Source organism: Chenopodium album, chromosome 23 (assembly GCF_948465745.1).
Source record: "Chenopodium album chromosome 23, dcCheAlbu1.1, whole genome shotgun sequence".
Lineage (NCBI taxonomy): Eukaryota > Viridiplantae > Streptophyta > Magnoliopsida > Caryophyllales > Amaranthaceae > Chenopodium > Chenopodium album.
This window is the reverse complement of record NC_137856.1, coordinates 2,369,967-2,391,283: the sequence shown is the minus strand read 5'-3', so window position 1 is coordinate 2,391,283 and position 21,317 is coordinate 2,369,967. Positions and strand designations below refer to the sequence as shown.

At 32.0% G+C, this 21,317-nt stretch overlaps 1 protein-coding gene across 1 annotated transcript; it reads left to right on the top strand.

The window, feature by feature from the left end:
- The first annotated feature begins 2,394 nt into the window (after positions 1-2,394).
- LOC145609571 (putative disease resistance RPP13-like protein 1) lies at positions 2,395-4,998 on the top strand. The gene has a single exon (XM_081665025.1). The coding sequence runs from the start codon at positions 2,395-2,397 to the stop codon at positions 4,996-4,998; it is 2,604 nt and encodes an 867-aa protein (XP_081521151.1).
- Positions 4,999-21,317: the final 16,319 nt, after the last annotated feature.

Sequence of the window (21,317 nt, the reverse complement as noted above, 5' to 3'; positions counted from 1 at the left end):
TAAATTACTCACTTTTTGGGTTATGATCATTTAAGTTGATTTTTGCAAATGACAACAAAAAAAAGTCACGCAACATATTACACTATCACCAAAAGCCAATTTCCGACCACTTTCACCGATATATGATGTCATTATATCATTAATTAAACGATTCTTTACTAGTATGGTTGGGGATTATTTATTTATTTATTTTTTATATATCACTAGATGATTAAAGACGGTATATTCCGATGAAAGTGGTCGAAAATTGGATTGTGGTTATAGCTGAAAATTTGGGTGTTTTTTTTTCGTTGTAATTTGCAAAAAATAAACTTAAATGGTTATAACCTGTAAAATGGGTACTTCTATTGATTGTAAATGGCAAATTTTTCCTTTTAAAATTATGAATTCCTTTACAATCATTGGATGTTACAGAGATGGGGAGAAAGAATTCGAAAATAAAGGACTCATGTGATATGAGCGAGATAAAGAGAATTTATTAACTAAGGGTCTGTTCACATTTATTAAACTGAGCTAAATTGAACTGAACTGAACTGGTTGGAGCTGAACTGAACTGATTGGAGCTGGACTGAACTGAATTGAACTTAATTGAGCTGAAATGAATATTTTATCAGAGAAGGAAATTAGGAGCTGAACTGAACTGAACTGATTGAAGCTAAACTAAACTGAACTGAAATTAAGTAAATGTGAACAGACCCTAAATAAAATTAAAAAATGAAGTAAATGGAATAATTGGATTAGTAGGACTGTTTCTTAAATCACATTTTTAAAAATAAAAAAAAAAAGTGAACGTAATAGACATGTTTAAATGTATGTTCGTTCTCAATTTAGTTATTCAGCTCCTGGGTCATCTCATCCATATTATTTCGTCACACAAAGAGTTTGGAAACTTTGCAAGCCTCTGAGTTGAGTCATCAATTTGTTGTCTTTTAGTTTCCAGGTAATCACTGACTAATATTACCTCCAATGCTTTGAATTGTATGTATTTTCTTTCACTATCAAGTATTTTCTGTCATTGATCAATTCACTAATTAATCAGTTGATTGAGTTACATACTTTGAAAAAATTTACTATTTGGGATATCAAAATCTACTCCATGGTTCTTTTAATACATTGATTGGTTAAGAGAAATTTGATAATACCATCATATTTTGTCGAATGTATTGATACATTGGGAATTGCAGTCTTACTTTGAAGGAAGTCATCATTTATCATTTTGATTAACAAAATTTGTTTGTCAAGTGATAGAGTAAATAAATCAATAAATCTAGGGCTTGTTTGACATTGTTTTTGGTTTTTAGTTTCCAATTTTTTTGAAAACCAGAAAACAAGAAAAAGGTGTTTTTACTTTTTAAAATTATCATGATTTTAATAAGTTTGACTAATTTTTATATTCATTATATAATACGAAGTATATATCATATGATTTTAAAAAACAGAAAACCACGGTGATGCAACGAACCCCTAGTCGTTAATTTATTCACACTTTTGTCACTACATAAACATTAAACAATAGCATCATGTATTAAGTATTTAAGTGTATATTAGCCAATGCCAATTTTTTTTCTTTAATATCATATTCTTACAAAAAAAATTTCAAAAATTTTGATAAGCAAGCTTTTGAAAATTATAGTTAATGGTGAAAAATAAGGTTAAAAGATCAGGGACTCATCTTTAAAGATATTCTTGCCATAAGGGGAAAACACAAAAGAGTACATAGAATGCCTAAGTTTGTTGCTTGGGATGATTGGTATTGACTTTAACATTGCATAAATATAATTGTAGTGTATTGAATATATAAGCTTCTTTCCTTTAGATTTTTGAATTTAGGTTCACTAGCCTATAAATTCTTATTTGTTCTCAAGTACACTTCAAAGAGCCCATGAGCTTTTTTTTTAAACTATTTTATTTTTTTTGCTGATTTAAAATCCTCCAAATAAGCAAAATTACATTATAAATAAATATTTCCAAAAAAAAAAAAAAAATAATAATAAAAATAAAAAATTGTACACCTAGAACAAGATAAAGTGGGTTGATGGATACATGCTCAACCTTCACCTTTCCTAATAAGGCATCAAACAATCCCCTTTTAAATATATTTTTTTTTTCCATTCACAAATTCATATATTAAAATTTAATCTAATTATTGACTCTATTACATGTTTTGACAAATATATTGATGATTAAAATTGTGTGATACTGTGATGACAATTGTAAAAGCAAAATGTTGTATATGGACTCCGCATTTACCAATCATATATGTTCATAATTTCAGTCTAACAGATGGTTACTAATTGTCAACTATTTGCATCCTTTATAAACTTAGGTAGAAATGGACACCCATTTACTATCCCCTAATTTTGCAACCTTTGTTGTTTTTGCAGAAGTTATCTTATGGAGTATGCTGCAATTATATCTCCTGTGTTGAAGGCACTGATTGAAATAACCCGAAAACAACTTCGAAATCTAAGTAAAAACTTGGAATACATTAAACAATCTGCTGACGAAGTGCCCGCATTGAGAGCCCTTGTTAGTAAAGCCGTTGCCCTGCTTTATAACAGGGATCACATCTTGCAGTTACAAGTTGACAACTTTGATGTGCAAGAGCAGGTGTATATCATCACCAGCATCTGCTATGATGCAGAAGATGTAGTGCATGAGATGGAATTCGAGAGCATGATGAGCGCATTGGAACCCGTTACTTGCAGAAGTGGTGCAGGGATTTCTGCAAGACGGAATCATAACAGGATCAGGGATCTTACAAAGAAACTAGAAGATGCAGTGCAGAAATTACAGTCTCATCTTCAATCAGTCCAACAACCTCAGTTACCAAAGCCGCCTTTGGATAATTCTCACAACAATTGGTTTATACCTCCTAGTCCTAATTTGCTCATTGGAAGGAATGAGGTCATTGAGGCCCTTGTAATGGAATTGACCTCTCCAGGGAGGCAAAACTCTCTAGGAGTTACCATAACAGGAATGAACGGCATTGGGAAGTCGGCACTTGCACATGAGATTCAGAATCATGCTGCAGTTAAGGCCAAATTTCCTCTCAAATTGTGGGTATCCCTTTCCGGCCCCTTTGATCCACAAGATTTACTTGAGAAATTGGTAGAAAGTTATATTAAAAATCCAAATTGTCAAGAAGATCACAGCCAAGTGCATCACAAAATCATTAGTATCCTCCAAAGTAAAAAGTGGGTGATTGTGTTGGACAACTTGTTAGATGTGACCTCTAGTGAGGTTTGGTCTCATTTCTGGTTCGCGATTCTTCATTGTCCTCACCATGGAAAAGTTATCATCACTACTCCTAATCGTGATGTTGCTTACGCCACCAAGACTACTAGTCATTTGTTGAATCCCGTGCCAGTCCTAGTCTGTGAACAATTGATCTCAAGGATGCTCGATAGATCATATGATGCTGATTATATCAACTCACTTGCTCAGATGTGTCATGGCTTTCCAAGGGTTGCCAATATCCTCGTCGATCATATCAATTTGCATGCTGCAGCTGGTCAAGAGGATCAAGGAGATCTGTTGGTAAATAAGGATTTGTGGGGAATTCAAAATTTCAAGAGTTTTTTTGTATTAGCTCTTGCATCAAGCTACTCAATGCTAGAACCACACTATGTTAAGATGTGTTTCTCCTATTTCTCCCTCTTCCCTCCTGGTTATTGTTTCAAAAAGGAGGACTTGATCCACCTATGGATTGGAGAAGGGCTCCTACGATGTCGAAGCAGATCAAGCCTGGAGAACATTGGGAAGGACTACTTTCGCATCCTTTGGAAATGGTCTGTCCTTCAGCTTTTAGAAAACTTTAATGAGCCACATGTATATGTGATTCACAAATTTACTCACATGATTTCTGAACTTATTGCATCAAAAACATGCCTCCGCTTGGATGAAGATGTGGAAACACGTCCTTGGGACATAAGTATTCGCCATTTATCCTTGCTATGTCAAAATCTACAACGTAGCACTTGGAATAACATTCTAACTCTCAAGGGGCTGAGAACATTTCTCCCACTATGTCCTATAAATATCGGTAAAAGCAATCTACAACATATATTGAAGAATTTAGTTTACATTCGAGTTCTTTCCCTTAGTGAAAGTGATGTTGATGAACTTCCAGAGTCCATAAAGATGTTAAAGCTCCTTCGATACCTTGACATATCAAAAACTCGAATACTAAAGTTGCCAGATTCAGCAAGCCAACTTTACAATCTACAAATTCTGAAGCTGAAAGGTTGTCCAAATCTGAAGTCATTACCCAAAAATTTCAACAAATTGCTTAGTTTACGACACATAGATTGGGAGATACCCGATATGAGGCGTTTGAAGTCAATGCCATCAGGCATTGGCAAGCTCACTAGTCTTCAAACACTTCCTTTGTTCATCATTGGTAAGACTGAAGGACATACAATCAGAGAGCTCAAGGATATGAATCGTCTAAAAGGCTCGATTTACATCAAAAATCTTGAAAATATCAAGGATGAGAAAGAGGCTGCAGCAGCAGAGTTATCTTGTAAGACTTCTATTGAAAGGTTGGAGCTCGAGGTAAGCAAGGACAGGATTGTTGGTCGAGATGTTTTCAGGTCCCTCGAACCTCCCAACTCTGTCAAAAAGTTGCACATGACAAATTATAGTGACCCTATGTTTCCAGAATGGCTAAGCCATTTACATAAGCTGGAAGATCTTTACATACAAGGGTGGCATTGCAGCCGACTGTCATCTAGTAGCATTCGATTCCCTCAGTCGCTACAAACACTGACATTGAAAGACACAACATTACCAAGGTTTCTTTGTTGCCGGGCACTGGAAGGAGTTGATGCCACTGATACACCCTACCTTCACCGTCTTGTCATCAAGGAATGTCCGAATCAGACCAGCTTGCCTTCTCTTGAGCATCTGACATCATTGACAGATTTGCAAATCAGTGAATGTGACACACTTGGAGTGTTACCAGAGCTACCACCATCACTAATTGTGCTTTGCTGAAGGACCGTTGTCAGCGAGGCGCTAGTGAGTGGCCAAAGATAAGGCGCATTCCAACTTTGGTGATTGATGGTAACTGCATCATAACATCTTATGACACTTTCCTGGTATGCATTATTTAACCCATCTTTTATACTTCCTCCGTTCTTTTTTTATTGCACCATGAGAGATTTCACGCTTGTCAATGCATTACTTAAGCTATTAATATCTTCAATTATAATAAAAATTATAAAAAGTTGATATTTAAAAAGTAAATTTTGATACGAATCTAACTAGATCAGTAGATCTCACACGATTATGTTTTTCCTAATGGATAAATCACAAATAATGGTTAACAAAGATTAAGTGAATAGTGTAAAAGTCCTTATGGTGCAATAAAGAAAAACGTAAAAAAGTATACAATATACTTTTAAAGTGGATTAAATATAACTCCATTAAAAACAATGATTTGGTTATAAAAAGATATTTGTATGTTTTTTTCACAAGGGAATTACTGAAGAGAGTCCAGGATACAGATCACTTTGGACGAGGGTCAACCAATTTTTCAGGGCAGCTTAATCATGTTTATCAGGTTCATTTTGCAAGCTCACAATGATCAAGTACTCAAGTAAAACCTGCTAGCTAGTATGTTATGGTGCCACTATTAATCTCGTTTAATTTGGTTGTAGTCTGTCATGCTATGCCAAGATCACGGGACTTCAACCATTATGACCACGCGGCACGCGCTACATTCCTCCTCTGGTATCTCTTCAATTCATAATTTTATGCACAAGTCGGATCAAGTAGATCGCCAATCACTAGTCCCATATTTCCAGATCATTGTATAGCTTCACCTATTACCAATTGGTAGACAATGTGACCAATTTCAAAATATGTCTAGCTTGTTTTCATTCAATTTGTAAGTAATTTTGGTGTCCACTTCATAAGTGTGCTACATGTTCTATTATTATTATCCTCCAAAACTTTGAAATAAGAGTGAAATATGGCTTGCTGTTATTTAATTTTCAGTCATAAAAAGCCTAGTTAATTCTTTGGCCACTAATTAACAAATGATAATTTATATGAATATCATAATAGTAGCAAAATCATTAGAAATTAAAATGCAGATATTTGCTTTTGTATTCGATCTCTTGCCTTGCTATTATAGTATTATTATTGCATGGCAACATTTGTAGAAATTTTAGTAACTTGCTAAAAGGCTAGAAAAATGTTACTATTAAGACATCGTACTCCCTCTGTTTCATAATATGGTACCTATGCTTCTAGTCCTCATAATAGATATTCTCTTCTAAAAGATCTCAATTATCGATTAATTTATCATGGTCCCATTTTAGGGGGTTTCCTAACTTATACTCCCTTTTTATTTTCCTTATTTGCATCACTCGGTGATGCCATAGTTTTAGGAAAGTAATATAATATTGTGAGTGGATGAATAATTTATACAGTAAAAGTTAGACGGAGATCATGAAAAAGAAAGAATGTGAGAGAGAGTAAATATTTTTATTATATAACAGAGGGTGGGGTAAGTGAGGAGAGTGAAAATGTGGAAAATACTTTTTTATTAGTGGTCTCATTCCATTTTAATAACGTGTCAATTTGTTGACTCGAATGAATAATACAAGAGAAGGGGTGAATTGTATTGTAGAGGAACTAGGGTAATTTTTGCGGAATTCTTAAATGAACTTAAACAAAAACTTTAAAGTGTTCACAGATTTTACGTAGAAAACTTCTTGGCCCTAATCAAGAAGAAAAACCACGACCTCAAGGGATTTTAAACTCAACTCTTAGGGGGTGTTTGGTTCGCGGATTATAGGTATGAGGTATGGGTTTAGAATGACCAAAACCCATACCATATGTTTGGTTGTCAAAAATATGATTTTTAACCCATACCTCAAACCCATGAGGTATGGGGTTTGGAAACCTTGGGGGGGAGGTGGGTTTGGCTCATTCCATTCACTAAGGTATTAAATACATAAACTAAGGGATGGTATTCCATTCCAGAATCAAACCAAATACATGGTATTAAGTATCAAGTTCCAACCCGATACCACCTTAACCCTATTCTTGATTCCAAACCTATACCTCTTTGCAAACCAAACGCCCCCTTAATAATAATAGGGCAAACAACCTATTACAAATTAAGACTCTAAACTCAAGTTCCTCAATGAACTTAAGTTCTTCTTCAACTGATCCCTCAACCAGTTGAACTCTCAAAACTCTCTCTTTCTCCTTGCTTCACTCAAAGCAATTAAACACTCTAGAGTTTACCCAAACTCTACATCAATACAACTCAAGATTAAACTCTAAAATGCTAAGTACAAAGACACTCAAGGACTTAAGTGGATTTTTGACTCTTTTCGAAAAGCTAAGGATTGTAATGCTCAAGTGTACTTTTCAAAACAAAAAACCAATCCTATTTATAGTAGAGGAGAGAAGTTGAAATATTTTCGTTTACCTTAACTCCCACTAAGCCACAACTTCCATAAAATTAGGAAGTGTAGTTCGTGGATACTTGGGCAGCAAGCTGAAGCACTTTACAAGGAAGTGGTTTACTACTTCCTTTATTCTCTCAACTTCCTTGACCAGGTAAAACAGCCGTTTTCAAAAGAATATTTTCCAAGTTAGATTTTCCAAAACAATAGGATAAAATCAAAACAGAAAATCTTTTAACCATCAAGATATTTTAACTTAAAAAGATATTTTTCGAAATAAGATTAAAACAAGTTAAAATATGGAAAATAAAATCTTTATCAAATAAAATTAAATCCACTTAAATCCTATCAATTAACAATGTACTTAACATCAATACAAGAAGCCTAAAATAAAGATCAAAATACATCAGACTCCTTGACACACTTGAGAAGCTTCGACTCTGGAGCTTCAGTTCCTCACTCAAGGAACTTGACTTCTGATTGTCTTCTTTGCTCATCCATAGCTTATCCTTGGACCTTGTTCCATGCTCCATTCTGAATCTAGAACATCGTTGCATACATAAACCTGTCAATAAATCAAAGCTAATAGACAAAGGTTAAAACACCTATGGGTTTGCTTAGGTTCCTTAAGTCATCATCAAAACTTAAGGTCAACACAATTATTATGGGATGGACGAAAATGGGAACTGTGTCAAGTATTATGGGAACTGTGTCAAGTTTTATGGGACACTGGGAGTAATATAGTACGGAGTAATAGAAATTTAGAAGATATAAGGTTTTATATAAGAAAATGAAAATATTAGCTTTGGTTAGTAGTTTGTACCTGTTAGGGTTATACACAGTTTGGTCTAAACCGTGACCAAACCAGACCAAGCTGCATTTTATCGGTTTGGTTTGGTTTACGGTTTGGTTTTGAATTTTTTGTAAATACGGTTTACGGTTTGGTTTGGTTTTTCAAAAATTATAAAACATACCAAATCATAAACCAATAAACCGTATTTTAATATTTATATAATTTTTAAATAAAAAAATTAATTATTATATATTATATAAAAAAGAAAATGAAAAAAATATATATATATACAGTCGGTGTTCAATACTTCAATAGGTCTTATTTTGCTGCCAATTTGTTGTTGCTTGTATTATGAATTTATTATTGTTACGTATTATTTTTATTATGTGTTAACACTTGATTAGTTGATTGTTATATTTATTGTAACTTTGTAGTATAATTTAAAACCTTTGGGCTAATTATTTAAATTGTATTAATAAATGAAGTATTATTTGACAATTTTTAGAAAATATGTCATCCCATCATAAACCGCAAACCAAACCTCACCAAACCGTATTACGGTTTGGTTGGTTTGGTAATGCTTATATAATTTGGTTTGGCTTGAAAAATTGACCTAATTGTATTTTGCGGTTTGGTTTGGTTTAGACTCAAACCGCACCAAACTAGACCATGTTAAAACCTAGTACATGTATAAGAACTCATATACATTCGTCCTTATATTTTGTTGACACACTTTGACTGGCATAATATGAAAATTTTAGTTGATTTTATAGGAAATTTTGTGTAAAACTACCCTAAAGATAGGGTCATTTGTGAACAACTACCCTTTTTTTTTTATTTGTTTAGAACTACTCGCAAATTTGGAAACGTTTGGATAGCACTACCCACTTACATTTTCAGTCCAATTAAAATGTTATATTAGCCCAATTTTTCACTTTTATAAATTACAATGACCAATTAATGCTAAAATAAGCAAAAACCCCAATTCAATTAAAGCCCAAAACCTTTGAAATCAAAATCCCCAAATAATTTTAAACTCATGAACCCTAAAATGAATTCTAATTAAAACCCTAATTAGGTTAATTAAGGTGAATTAAAACCTTTATACAAATTCGGAGAGTTAATTGGGTGGCAAAAGTGAAAAAAGTTGGCTCCGATAACGTCTTAATTGGACGGAAAATGTTCACGGGTAGTGCTACCCAAACGTTTTAAAACTTATGGATAGTTCTAAAAAAAAAAAAAAAAAGGGTAGTTGTTCACTAATGACCCTATCTTTAGGGTAGTTCTACACAAAATTTCCGATTTTATACTACTTTATAATACTTAAAATATATTTTTAATTGAAAGTAGGTGTTTTTATTTTAATTTTAATAATCACATTGCATAATTGCGTAGAGTAGATATATATATATATATATGTATCTATATCTATATCTATATATATATATATATATATATATATATATATATATATATATATATATATATATATATATATATATATTGTTGGATTTGTCATAATGTGTGCTTTTATAAAAAAATAAAAAAATCATAATTTTTTAATAATCTCTAATTAAAGATATTGATGGTCAAAGTTGTTCTTCGAAAAATGTGCAAATTCAACTCTAGCTTATTAAGAAACGGAGTGAGTATAATATGATTAAATAATTTTGTTCAGTTGTTCTTATAAGCTGGAACAACCAGTTCCTTCTAAATACCTTGATTCAGGACCAAAGAATTTCCGGACACTAAGCTAACATGTACTCCGTAGTATTCATCCCTGCTTGGTGATAAATAAAGCATATGCACTCCTTTTGATCTTTTAGAAATTTCATAATAAGGACTTTCTAGAGACCCCCAAGGACCAATCCTCGCATGAATTGCTAAGGACCCAATAAGCCCAACATTGACTCCTTCAGACATGTCAATTGGGCAAATATGTCCGTAGTGACTAGGATGGATATCTCGTATCCAAAAACTAGCGGTTCGCCCTGTCAATCCCCCAAATAACTCAACTTTCTCCCATGAACGATTTGCGTCAAGGGATTAGTTCGATCCAAAACTTGAGATAATGGATGTAATCCAAAAAAAGATTCAAAAGTTGTTGTTAATGGGGTTGAAGTTACCAAATTCTGAGGAGTCGGTATTAATTTATGCAGAATTGCTCCACATATAGTTCCTCGAACCACGTTTTCTAAACGAACTAGAGCCAATCCGAATTGATCTTGTAAGAGATCTTCGACAGATCAAATACGTTTATCTTTCAAATGATTCATATCATCAAGTGTACCCATTCCAAATTTCATTCCAATCACATGATACGCAGCTGCCAATATATCCCGCGGTAACAAAAACGTATTGGTTTATTGTCAAATGATAAAAGTTAGAGCGAGGGAAAAAATTGATAATATTATAATAATCTTGGATAATGATATATTTCAATACCTTTTTTATTGAGAATGATTGGATTGTGTGTGTGTGTGTGTGTGTTATCAAAATGGAAATAGTACTATATTAGGTTATAAAATGAAAGTCATTAAAATTCGACAAAAAAAAAAAGGAAAGAAAAAAAGGCGGGAAAATAAATAATGACATCATGACAAGTATCATTTTAGGTTTGCTTTTAGTGTAGGTTAATTGAGGAAAGAAAAAAAGGCGGGAAAATAAATAATGACATCATGACAAGTGTCATTTTTGATTTGCTTTTAGTGTATGTTAATTGATTTCATTCCAATCACATGATACGCAGCTGCCAATATATCCCGCGGTAACAAAAACGTATTGGTTTATTGTCAAATGATAAAAGTTAGAGCGAGGGAAAAAATTGATAATATTATAATAATCTTGGATAATGATATATTTCAATACCTTTTTTATTGAGAATGATTGGATTGTGTGTGTGTGTGTGTGTGTTATCAAAATGGAAATAGTACTATATTAGGTTATAAAATGAAAGTCATTAAAATTCGACAAAAAAAAAAAAAGGAAAGAAAAGAAGGCGGGAAAATAAATAATGACATCATGACAAGTATCATTTTAGGTTTGCTTTTAGTGTAGGTTAATTGAGGAAAGAAAAAAAGGCGGGAAAATAAATAATGACATCATGACAAGTGTCATTTTTGATTTGCTTTTAGTGTATGTTAATTGATTTCATTCCAATCACATGATACGCAGCTGCCAATATATCCCGCGGTAACAAAAACGTATTGGTTTATTGTCAAATGATAAAAGTTAGAGCGAGGGAAAAAATTGATAATATTATAATAATCTTGGATAATGATATATTTCAATACCTTTTTTATTGAGAATGATTGGATTGTGTGTGTGTGTGTGTGTTATCAAAATGGAAATAGTACTATATTAGGTTATAAAATGAAAGTCATTAAAATTCCACAAAAAAAAAAAAAGGAAAGAAAAAAAGGCGGGAAAATAAATAATGACATCATGACAAGTATCATTTTAGGTTTGCTTTTAGTGTAGGTTAATTGAGGAAAGAAAAAAAGGCGGGAAAATAAATAATGACATCATGACAAGTGTCATTTTTGATTTGCTTTTAGTGTATGTTAATTGATTTCATTCCAATCACATGATACGCAGCTGCCAATATATCCCGCGGTAACAAAAACGTATTGGTTTATTGTCAAATGATAAAAGTTAGAGCGAGGGAAAAAATTGATAATATTATAATAATCTTGGATAATGATATATTTCAATACCCCTTTTTTATTGAGAATGATTGGATTGTGTGTGTGTGTGTGTGTGTGTGTGTGTGTTATCAAAATGGAAATAGTACTATATTAGGTTATAAAATGAAAGTCATTAAAATTCGACAAAAAAAAAGGAAAGAAAAAAAGGCGGGAAAATAAATAATGACATCATGACAAGTATCATTTTAGGTTTGCTTTTAGTGTAGGTTAATTGAGGAAAGAAAAAAAGGCGGGAAAATAAATAATGACATCATGACAAGTGTCATTTTTGATTTGCTTTTAGTGTATGTTAATTGATTTCATTCCAATCACATGATACGCAGCTGCGAATATATCCCGCGGTAACAAAAACGTATTGGTTTATTGTCAAATGATAAAAGTTAGAGCGAGGGAAAAAATTGATAATATTATAATAATCTTGGATAATGATATATTTCAATACCCCTTTTTTTATTGAGAATGATTGGATTGTGTGTGTGTGTGTGTGTGTGTGTGTGTGTGTGTGTTATCAAAATGGAAATAGTACTATATTAGGTTATAAAATGAAAGTCATTAAAATTCGACAAAAAAAAGGAAAGAAAAAAAGGCGGGAAAATAAATAATGACATCATGACAAGTATCATTTTAGGTTTGCTTTTAGTGTAGGTTAATTGAGGAAAGAAAAAAAGGCGGGAAAATAAATAATGACATCATGACAAGTGTCATTTTTGATTTGCTTTTAGTGTATGTTAATTGATTATTGACACTTTTTCCAGAAGATGGTTAAAAAGTCTTAACCGATCAAACCAGTTAAAAATATATGGGTTATTTTAAAGATGGAAAAATATATATCATGCATTATTTTAATCATGTATCTAATTAACAAGATGGAACATTATATTATTAATTACACGCATAGAAACTTAAAAGAACTTATTTTAAAGGCAAATCAAGGTTAGTTCATATATCAAACTAAGTTGAATTAAAGCTTGTTTAAGCTCAAACATACACTCGAAATACAAACAAGCAAATAGCCAAGTGTGAACAAAATTTTAAAGGCCATTCTTTCTTGAGACATAGCTCAAACAAAAATTATAATATTGTAATTCTTAACAATTAACAATTAAGCTAAGCTTAGTTCGAATCAAAAATCTTGCATGGACCTGGTTCACATTATATTCAACATGGTGACCCCTAATTATAAAATAGTAACATTACTTTTTAACATAGTAATCTTTTTTTTAAAACTAGTGTGACCTTTAATGTTATTATGAATTTAAAGTACGACATAATGTTGAATAGTGACTTAATTTTAACATAGTGATTATTATTATTTATATTGACCATTATATTAAAAAATTTATTAAAAAAATTAACCTCTTATAGCTTTTATAATGTCGCACTAACTTTTATTTCAACATAATAACCTCTTTTGATATGATAACCTTTTTTAAAAAAAACAATCATATTGTCTCTAATGTTGGTGGTCCACAATAAATTAGTGTGAACCAGCTCTATTTAAGAATTTATAAGTTCGAATAAGCCAAAATTCAGGTCGGATTTGGATAGTTTGTAAGCCTTAGCGGGAATGAAAGGATTATATTTTTTTGCTCAATGAATCATATTAGATAACATAAATCTCTTTAGGTATAAATACATCATAGATATGTATATATATTTGTTGAATAGATCAAAGTAAATGAAAGGATTATATATATATATATATATATATATATATATATATATATATATATATATATATATATATATATATATATATATATATATATATATATATATATATATATATATATATGACAAGGAATCACATTGGATATTCTAAAAAATGCACAAATCTTAGATGATTTATATTCATTATTGGTCAATATAAGCTGAGTGCAAGCAACAGATTTTTCAAACAAAATTTATTTTTAATTACTCATATAATTTACAATGACCAAGCCTTCTTTTTTACTCTGCTACTCTTATTCTTCTCTTATGGTAATTTTTGTTTATTTTTTTATTTTGCAGAGGGGTGCTTGGTTCACACACATAAGGTTTAGGTTGAATAAAATGTATAACAATGTTGTTAGTTTAAGAGTATTTTTAACATATACGAATGTGTAAATCAAACATCCCTCCTATTCATTTCTTACTAAAATAAATAAAATACTTACATATAAAGTACTTCATAATACGTATATATTTACATGAGTTTGGCTAAGATATTTTTTATCAGATAAAGTAGCTTTCTGGGCCTCGCGCTGAGTCACATTTTCCAACCTAGAGATACAAAAACTTCCTTTAAGGTTATTCATGTACTTGAGTTCTCTAATGCTACAATCCTCTCTTGAGTTTACAACGAATGTTGATAGTGTGGAAATTCATTAAGAGCTCTTATACCTTTGGGCATGATTATTAGGTTGGCCCAAAACGTCAAAATATAAATAGCGAAGGTCAACACGCTCTTTCATTCCATTATGAAGGATGTATAAATGCCTACACCCTTCAAGTTTCAAGGTTTGCAGTTGATGAAGTGTAAATGAAAGATCAAGGTAACTTAATTGCATTAGATTACCTATAGAACTTGGCAGCTTAGTTATATGGCTTCCACTCAAATCAAGTGTCTGTATAGACATTAGAGCTAAAAACAAATCTGATGATATTTGTTTGAGAGAAGAGCCATAATCACGAATCAATAAAAGTGTCCTCAATTTATTGAAAGTCTTTAGTGTCTCGAACGTTCCTTGATCAATGTGATTAGATACTATTGAGACATGCCAAAACTTAGATCCAACAACATATGCATTTCCATCTTCTAACATGTCACGGAGATCCTTATTTTGGATTGTTAGCATTTCATTTAGAAAAGTGGTGACCTTGTCATAATTAACTTTGTACTTACTTTATCCAGTCAAAATATCAACTCTTGATGGTAAGATGTACTGTCCCTCTAAAAGAGCATCAAATCTTAAATTTCCAGCATTTTTCATGTGTTTATCTCCTACAAACCCTAGAGCCATCTATAACTGAATTAATGTATCTCTCTCGAATTCATAATAATCCCATTAAAATCTTTCATAAAGCTAATAAAGTAACCCCTTATTTAATAAGTAATCCTTATATATTTTAATAATCCTTTATAAAACTAATAAAGTAACCCCACATTATTTAATAAGTAATCAAACTTAATTTTTTTAATAAATTGTAACCTTATATATATATATATATATATATATATATATATATATATATATATATATATATATTCACGTAATTTGTTAATATATAAATAATTTTAATATAATTTATCTCTTTCATATTTGCTTTTGAAAATTGCTACAATCGACATCTTTTATGAGTTGTCAGACCATTTGAACTTATCTTTCTGACCTATATTCAGATTGCTCTGAGTATTCTGTCTTAGAAAAACTTGAGAATTATTACTCGATATAGAAATTATCGGCATCTATAGTACAATTATTCCCATGCAAATATGGAGGGATTTAGAAAGATATTCAGAGCATCTTTGGACAATTTTTTTTCTAGGTGAGCACATAAGTATTTACCAACTAAGTTACTCTTTTTTTCACAAACTACAATCTTTACGTGAACTCAGCTTGAGTGGCAGTGATATTAGTGAGCTGCCAGAGGCAATGGGTTTCTCCAAGACAAATATCAAAGAGTTTCTAGCATCTACAACTAACTTATATATGATGCAATTCATCAAAGTTGATCAATGTCTTTGCTTCATCATTAATGTTACCATTGAATTAGTAAAGATAAGGAAAAATTGCTGGCAATAATCTGAACATTGCCTCGTCCACCCAAATCAATCTCAACTTTCGTTTATTATCTATCACTCCCAACTTTAGGGGTATTAAATTTTATTGCACCCATTTTACCTGAAACCGGTTTAGGAGGTTACCTTTAGGGAGTTGGGAAGATTCCCTCCCTTATTACTGCCACGTCAGATTATTTTTTTTTTCTTTCTATTAAGGTGATGTATCTGCAAAAGTAATGCCAAAGAGGACAACCCTGCGCAAAACCTATGATTACAATAGAACCTCAGTGCACTACACGACTTTGTAAGACGAATTGGGAAAATGAATATGGTAAATTTGAGCTTGGAGGTTGCTGTAATTCCAAAAAGTGCTGCTGTGAATACGAAGATAGACGAATTGTGAACATGAATATTGTAAATTTGAGCTTGGAGGTTGCCATAATGCGAAAAAGTGTTACTGTAAATATGAAGATGTAATAATAAATCCATAAGAGAGTTTTGAATTAGGTAGACTATTCAATGGCTAGTAAAAATGTAGCCATTGTAACTAATTTAAAATCAACCGTTTAAATATTAATAATTAATCAAATCTATTCAATATTTGACTTTTCAATTATAAATTATTTTAATTAACTAGTTTTTTTTTTCAAAATTAAATAAAGTAAATTTTAAATTTTTTTTAATAATTATAAGTCATATGTAATGTGTGAATGGAATGGATGTACAAGATTAACCTTTAATATATATAAACGGTTGGAATTAAAAACAGCTACAATTTTTATGTAGCCATTGAAAAGCCTTCTGAATTTAGAAATCAAAACCACAAATCAAATATTCAATCTAGAAGAAAAAAGCAGCTTTAAAGAAATCCAAGTATATAATCCCAACAATGAATTACAAGGTAAATAATGTAATATTAACCCTGAATTCAGTCTACATTGTTCTTATAATTTAACTCTAAATTGAATCTACATAACAAATTTTATATAACCCTTATTTAATAGGAAAATTTGTTAATTATTGCCGTGTATTAATGTCATTTTGAAAATTACTACCGCGCATTAACAAACTTGTGAATTACTACCGCAAAAACTTCCAAAAAATTTTATTTTACTACCAGACTCTACTTTATGTAAATTAGGACGTCACCTTCATTCGAATCTTAACTCACGATTAACCCTAATTAAGCATTTAAACATCCTAAAAAATGTTCAATATCCCCTAACCATGATTAACCTCCATAACCCAACCCATTTTCTCTATCTCTTCTACATTTTGACTTGATACTCCATTGAAGAAGACCCTGCAAAGTGACGATTGTTCCAAAAAAATTTATTTTTTTTAATTTTTTTTATTTATTTATTTTGCCTAAATTAACCAGACAGATATTCAACAAATGAAGGAGAACGGAGGGACCACTTATTATGGAAGACCCAAAAAGAAAGAACTTATACTACCACACACAATTGAATCAAAGTTTAATTCAAAGAAAAATATAAAAACCATATGTTCATCAACCAAAATCACAATCCCAAAACCCAAAAATGAAAAACCATTAAAATTCAATAAACAAGTTGAAAGATTAATTTTTTAATAGGAAATTAAATAAATTAAACTTTTATATAGATTAATTAGAGGATAAATGGGATAAAATAGTAAGAATTAGGGATTTTACAAATGATGAAGAGGGACAAACATAGGAAAGAGGAGTTTAGTTAAGTTAGTTATAGGGTAACCATGGGTTAGAGAAATTATAAATTTTTTTTTGACATTTATATGCTTAATTAAGGCTTAAACGTGAGTTAAGAGTCTAAAGTGATGACGTCATAATTGGCTTAACGTGGAGCCTGGTAGTAAAACCATTTGAACTTATCTTTCCGACCTATATTTAGTTGGGTCTAAATTTCAGTACTATAAGAACTTGGGAATTATTACTTCGAAACTGTGTTGTCCCAATTCATCTTTCAAATATATCGCCTTTTTAACCAAGATCCTCATATCTACCGAATGCATGATTTTATCTACTATTATGCTCAGCTGATAGGAAATGACATGTATATTCAGGTAGATGAACAATTTGTTTGTAGTTGTTCATCAGAAAATTCGACTAAGTGCCGCTGACTGCTGAGTTAATTTCTCCCGCAAATTTTTTTTTTGAATTGGCAAGCGGTTCGGGTTTGAACCGCTTACCATTACACCAAATGGCAAGCGGTTCAACCCCGAACCGCTTGCCAATACATGTAATGGGAAGCGGTTCGCGCCAAAACCGCTTGCCATTCTAAAAAAGAGTTTTTTTTTTTTTTTTTAAATAGGGTCTTTCGAAGCGGATTTGAAAAACCGCTTGCCAATTGGGGCTTCCCATTTAGTTTTTTCTACTAGTGATCAATGGCGATTCAAGTTCTAGCATCATTACTCGATATAAAAAGATATTCAAAGGCCTTAGGAAAGTTCTTTCTCTACGTGAGCACACAAGTATTGACCAACTGAGTTACGCCTTTTTCCTAAACTATAATCATTGTGTGTACTCAACTTGAGTGGAACGGATATTAGTGAGCTCTTAGAGACAATAAAAAATTGAAACATCCTCGTTTTCTTGACGTCTCCAAGACAAATATACAAGAATTATTTCCAGCATCTACAACTAACTTATATATATGATAGAATTCCTCAAAGCTAATCAATGTTTTTCGCTTCATCATTAATATAATGTTACCATTTAATTAGTAATGATAATTAGGGTTTTCCATTTAATTAGTAAAAATAATTAGGGTTTACCAATGATAATAATTTTTTTTTACAGTTTACATGAAAAAATTAAAAAGTACGAGTTTACCAAAGAGAATTTCCCTTTTAAGGACACATTAGGACATGACACGTGTCATTACTGGGTTATTTTAAAGTTGGTAAAATATATACCACAGGCCGGTAATTTTAAACATGTATTTAACTAAAATTGTAAGTTGAGACGAACACTACAAGAGGGGGGTAAATTGTAGTGAGTTCCTAGCGACTACTTTTGCTAAATACATAAAACAGAATATAAAAGGAACTTGCACAGCACACAATATTTTACGAGGAAACCTTCCAGGGCCCAACTGGGAGTAAAACCTTGATCCTTGTAAGGGATTTCAAAACACCAAAACACTTCACTATAATAGGGCAAACACTCCTGTTACAAAACCCTATTCTACCCAACCTAAGTCCCTGACTTAGATTCACTCCGTACTCCTTGAATACTTTCTCACTCGGCGTTAACCTAGAAGCCTACAAAACTGCATGCAATAAACAAGTCACTCACCCAAACCAAAACAATACAAACACTTGACTTCTGATATGTGATAAGAAAGCTACACATGAAATCTAAAACTAATATGACAAAGCTAGCTAGACTTGGCAAACTTACATAATTGAGCCTTTCCAGATTCTTCACGCATAAACTCACAAAGTCACAAGTTGTATGAAATGTGAATACTATTCTATATACAAGATGCACTCGTAAGTAAAGTAGGGTTTTAAAAAGATAGAAATTCTAAAATAGCCGATTTTCACAAAACATATTTTATGTAAATCTTTTATGAAGAAAATCTTTTTAGAAAACTTATCAAAGATAAATTTATGAAAAGAGTTAACTTATCAAACACTACTAAAATTCGGCCAAATTGCGACCGTCTCTGACGGTCGCAGATTATAGTAAAAACGGTCGCAATTAGCAATTGCGACCGTCAACGGTCGTAAGGTGGTGGTCGTTATTCACGTGGTCGCAAAAAATCATTTTTGCGACCGTTTGACGGTCGCAGATTTTTTGCGACCGTTTTTATTATTTTCAGCGACTGTTTAGAAAAGGGTCGCAAAAATAAAAATTGCGACAGGTAATATCAGCGGTCGCAATTTTGGAATTAGCGACCGCCATAAGCCGTCGCTAAAATTTTAAAAAAAACAAAAAAAAAAGAAAAATCACCTGTAACCACCTCAACCACCACCCACTCACCCTTGACCCCACCGAAACTAGATCCCACCTACCCAAGCCACCACCACTACCCACCTTAAACAACTACTATTCGCCGCCCTCTACCCACCACCACCTTCGCCCACCTTCAACCATGAATACCCACCACCACCCACCCACCCTTAACCCAAAAAAAACATAAATTTATCAAAAAAATCAACCCAGAAATTGAACCAACAAAAACATCCAATTAAACCAACAAAAACAACCCATATAATTTCGAACAAATTTACAAAAATCAAACAAAAAATCGAAATAAAATGCACAAAAATTAAATAAAAATCAGCAAAAAAGACGAACACAAATCAAACCCACAAACACTAAGCAAAATTCGAACAAAAATTCAACTCAAAAAAACCCACAACAATTCGAACAATCACACAACTTCGACAAAAATTGAACCACTATTTGAACAAAATCAACAAAAATTCGAACCAAAACTCAAACAAAAACACACAAAAATCGAACCAAAACTCAAACAAAAACATAAACAAAAATCGGAAAAAATTTGAACAATCATGGAAATTAGAGAACAAAATAAAACAACAAAAATATAATAAAAATTCAGAGAAGAAATACATACCTTTCACAAAATTTCTTCCTCTTTAGGTTTATATGGTCAAATTCGACCATAAAAACTCAAGATCTGGAATTTTTATGGTCGAATTTGACCATTAATACCAAACTTTGACGAAAATACAACACTACAATTCATTAGTTGACATAAATACTAAGAAAAAGATAAAATGAAGAAGAAACAAAGATGGAGGGAGGTGAGGAAAGAGAACGAGAAGGAGAAGGAGAAGAGGAAATAGTACGGGAGGAAATTTAGAGAAAGAGAAAGAGAAAGAGAATTAGAGAGAGGAAGAACGTGAGAAGGAAAGAGAGGAGATACGAAAATGAAGGAGTAGCGGCTGTGAAAATATTAGGGTTAGGGTGAGTTTTAATCTCTTTTATACCCTTTTTTTAAAAATAAAAAAAAATAAAAAAAAACACAATTACGACCGTCTCAGAGACGGTCGCAGATTTTGACATTTACAACCGTCTCTATGACGGTCGCAGATTATGACGTTTACGACCGTCAGAGACGGTCGCAGATTTTGACATTTACGACCGTCTCTTTGACGGTCGCAGATTATGACGGTTACGACCGTCAAAGACGGTCGCAGATTTTGACATTTACGACCGTCTCTTTGACGGTCGCAGATTATGACATTTTACGACCGTCTTTGACGGTCGCAAACGGTTTATTTTAATTTGGAATTATTTTTAATTGTTCAAACATCCTAGCGACCGTCTAAAAGGCTAAAAACGGTCGTAAAACGGTCGCAAATTTGCGACCGTGTTCAAAGCAGTCGTAATATTGCGACCGCATAAAAAACGGTCGCAAAATATGAATTTTGCGACCGTTTTTCTGACGGTCGTAAAAAAACGGTCGCAATTTAGCCGAATTTTAGTAGTGAAAGATAAATTTATGAAAAGAGTATTATCTTTTTAAAACCGGATTTCATAGAATGAAATCTCTTAGAAAATCTTTTCATAAATCAAAACTTATCTTTTATAAACTTTTCTTTTATAAGCTTGTCAAGCTTTTCCACGCTTCTAATCAATTCCATGCATA

Coding starts and splice junctions, on each gene's coding strand:
- LOC145609571 (XM_081665025.1), top strand. CDS start 2,395: ATGGAGTATGCTGCAATTATATCTCCTGTGTTGAAGGCACTGATTGAA.